The sequence below is a fragment of the Corapipo altera genome, unplaced genomic scaffold, assembly GCF_003945725.1.
Source record: "Corapipo altera isolate COAL_440 unplaced genomic scaffold, ASM394572v1 175, whole genome shotgun sequence".
Taxonomy (NCBI): domain Eukaryota; kingdom Metazoa; phylum Chordata; class Aves; order Passeriformes; family Pipridae; genus Corapipo; species Corapipo altera.
Genome location: NW_020884942.1, coordinates 1,264,752 through 1,267,848, shown reverse-complemented (window position 1 = coordinate 1,267,848; position 3,097 = coordinate 1,264,752). Strand labels below are relative to the sequence as shown.

Here is a 3,097-nt window from a genome sequence, read left to right as displayed (position 1 = left end):
GTGGGACGGGCGGCCCGTACCCGGTGAGGGCTCAGATCCACATGTGTCCAGACCGCTCGGTCCTGCGCCAGCTGTTGCCACCGCCGGCAGACCCTGCGGGGAGGCGATCAGCCGTCAGCGCCGGGGCGGGGAGGCGGGAGGCGGCCGGTGCCGGCGCCGGGGGGGCCCTACCTGGCCGCTCGCAGCCGGTCCCGCAGCGGCAGCAGCGCCAGGACCTGCAGCAGCACCGAGTCGGGCAGGGGCGGCCGCGCCGCCTCCGCCATCTTGGCCGTTACCAACAACAACCCCGGCGCGGCCGTTGCGGGGCCGCGTCACCGCCGGGGCCGCCTCGGGCAGAGCGGGGCCCTCCGGGGGTACCGGGAGGGCGCGGGGACGGCGGGGTTGGGGTTGGGGCACCTCTCGGGGTGTGGGAAACAGCACATTGGAACTCGGCCTCCCGCTTCCTGGGAGATGCTCTTAGCAGCAGATGGCCACTTCTCCCACTCGGACCTCGGGATTACCTGCCAGAGCGCGGCAGGGTTTTGCAGGCATCCGAGACCAGTGTCACAAAGGCGCCCTTATTATTTCAGAGAGAAGGTCAGGTCCGTGCCTGTTCTCAGTGGTGGGTTCTCAAGCCTATGCGCACTGTTTGCTGTTGTGATAAATAGAAACCCAGAGTCGGGTGATTTCCAATTAGAATTTATTATATGATAAAAGCAAATTCAGCGCTGGGTGATCAGGGAGGGGTTTTAACAACTCCCAACGCCTGTCACAGCCAAAGAAGACAGTTGTTCTACATTTATTTCCAGCTAATTCATGAATATTCATTATACATAAGCATAAACATTACACATTGTTAAGTCAGACATTCAACAGGTGTTTTTCTTAAACAAGAATATTATCTATAAGCATCCATAATATATTGTCAAGTAAGACATTCAGCAGATGTTTGCCTGTTATCAATACAAAGTTATAAATTTTTAAGAAAGGTGCTATTATCTAGCTAACTAAACGAAATTCCTTCACTATAAATCTTACACAGGGTAAAAGGGAGGTAACTTGGTTTATGTCTTTATAGGGTCCCAATTAAGTTTTGTGATTTGTTTTTCTTTTCTCTCTCCAGGTCGTATTGACTTTACACTGTTTTTCTTTTAATTAGCCTGAATCATTCTCTCAGTTTATCACACTGTGAACTCCCCTTGACATCTTACTTTCAGTGTGCACTTATTGGCTTCTAATTCAGCTTTGCACAGTCACGTTCCAGAGCCAGAGCCAGAGCCACATCTCGGCTGCTTCAGGTGCTCAGCAGATCGGGGTTGAACGGTTCATCTTCTTTGGCTTTATGCTGATAGCTGTTGGCATTGTAATTCAAAGGTAACAGATTCCTAAAGCCTTTAGGAACTGCTTCTGTTATTTAACTTGCCAAGAAAGAGTATTTTAAGATTCCTTGCTTGAGGCTGAGGGTGGCATTCCCCTGTGGAACACAGCCCTTGGCAAAGCACATGCCCCTTGGAAACCAGAGGAAAACCTCTGACCTGAGCTGTTTTCCCCAAGCCAGTGAGCACTGCTCAGTGTTCCCCCCCCACCGAGCACTGCTCCCAGGGCTGGCACCACCTCTGCTCCAGAGCAGGCAGTGCAAGACATGCTAGAGCTGCTGTGACTGCACTGCAAACCAAGCAGGAGGTGGGAGTAGCTGCCCCTTTCCCCCCATCCAGTCCAGTAGGCACAACCCTCTGAGACGCATTTATTTATAAATAAATAGCATAATTTATTCTACTTGTCTGAGGATGGAGGGATCCCTGTGTTCAGAGCTGCTCGGGCGATATTCAAGTCAGCAGGATTTTATAGAGTTTGTATGCAGAATGTTCTCAGAGCACAAAAAGCAGGGCTCTTTTGGGTTTAAGTGCTCTTAGGAGCAGGTACATCACTTTGCCGTTGGTATTTCTGCAAAGAGCTTGATCTGTACTCAAGCTTCATGTCCTGAAAGCTCTTTCCAGGGTTACTCTTAGAACAACTATTCTTTTCCCTGGATAAAATGGTTTGAATTTCATATGATTATGTGCAACTTCTAAGAGGAAAACACAAGACCTACTGTATGTGGTTTAAATGTAATTTTTTTACTTCCCAGCATCTTCCGTCTCTTGTTTAGCCATTCATGCTTCAACATGCACTTGCACCAGAGTAAATCAGTGCTCTTCTTCCTATTAAGTGACCCAGACCAATCATCCTGAACCTTGGAAATAAATAGTTTACATCTATTTTAAAATTTAGTAAATAATTGTTTCAAAATTATTTTGATTGCATCTTTATCTTTTTAATCACAGAAAGACCACGTTACCCAAAAAGCACATCTGAGCTGCCCACAACTATGTCACTAGGCTATGCCTGACAAATCAGGAGCATAGCCAGTAAAACTCATCAGTGCTTAGGCAGCCCTTCCATCATCTAGACTACACAATTCTAGAATTTCCACTGCATCTGCATTTTTTTTTTTTTGGGTTCAGAGACAGGGAAAAGAATTAAATTAGCACTGCTATCTCCCAGTTCTGTAATGACTCTTGGAGTTTTTGGGACGTATGCCTTGATCAAGAGCGGGGGCGTAATGGGATCGCATTTAGTTTTGGAGTAAAGCTGGAAGTTGTTCACATTCCTTATACAGGCCTCACTAGCTCAGGAGAAAAGTGCAAACTGGTAAGATGAAAACAGGGTGACCAACATCCAACTCATTCCTCTTCTTTTTCATGACTCTGGTGTATGATTTCAATGCAATGTCCTCTCCTTTTTCAAAGGCTCAGTAGATCAAGGTTTATATCCACATATTCCAAAATGCTTTTTCAAACTACTTCCTAGTTATAAGATGGAGTCAGGGACAAAACTAAGTTTCACAAAGCAGAGGTGAAGGATGAAACCAACCTAAGCAATCCTGCTGTGATGCTTTTTCAGTGTTGATGAAAATTTGCAAATGACTGGCACAAACTGAGGCAAGAGAGTGGGATGCAAAGTATAGACTTCCAACCCTTTGAGTACTTCCAGCTTTCGGGCTGGAAGGTCTGTGCTCCCATCTGCTGAATTCCCAGGAAGTGCCATGTGGCCAGGAAGGGGCAGTCATGGGGATATC

General features: G+C 47.3%; 1 protein-coding gene across 1 annotated transcript in view; it reads right to left on the bottom strand.

Annotated features, from left to right (window-relative positions):
• The window catches only part of FBXL12 (F-box and leucine rich repeat protein 12), a 3,269-nt gene extending 2,933 nt beyond the window's left edge, over positions 1–336 (bottom strand). The window contains exons 1-2 of the mRNA XM_027661955.1: positions 172–336; positions 8–93 (exon numbers count right to left, since the gene is read on the bottom strand). Of these exons, the coding sequence (XP_027517756.1) occupies positions 8–93; positions 172–263 (178 nt within the window). The 5' untranslated portion in view covers positions 264–336. The remainder of the gene's footprint in view (positions 1–7; positions 94–171) is intronic.
• Positions 337–3,097: the final 2,761 nt, after the last annotated feature.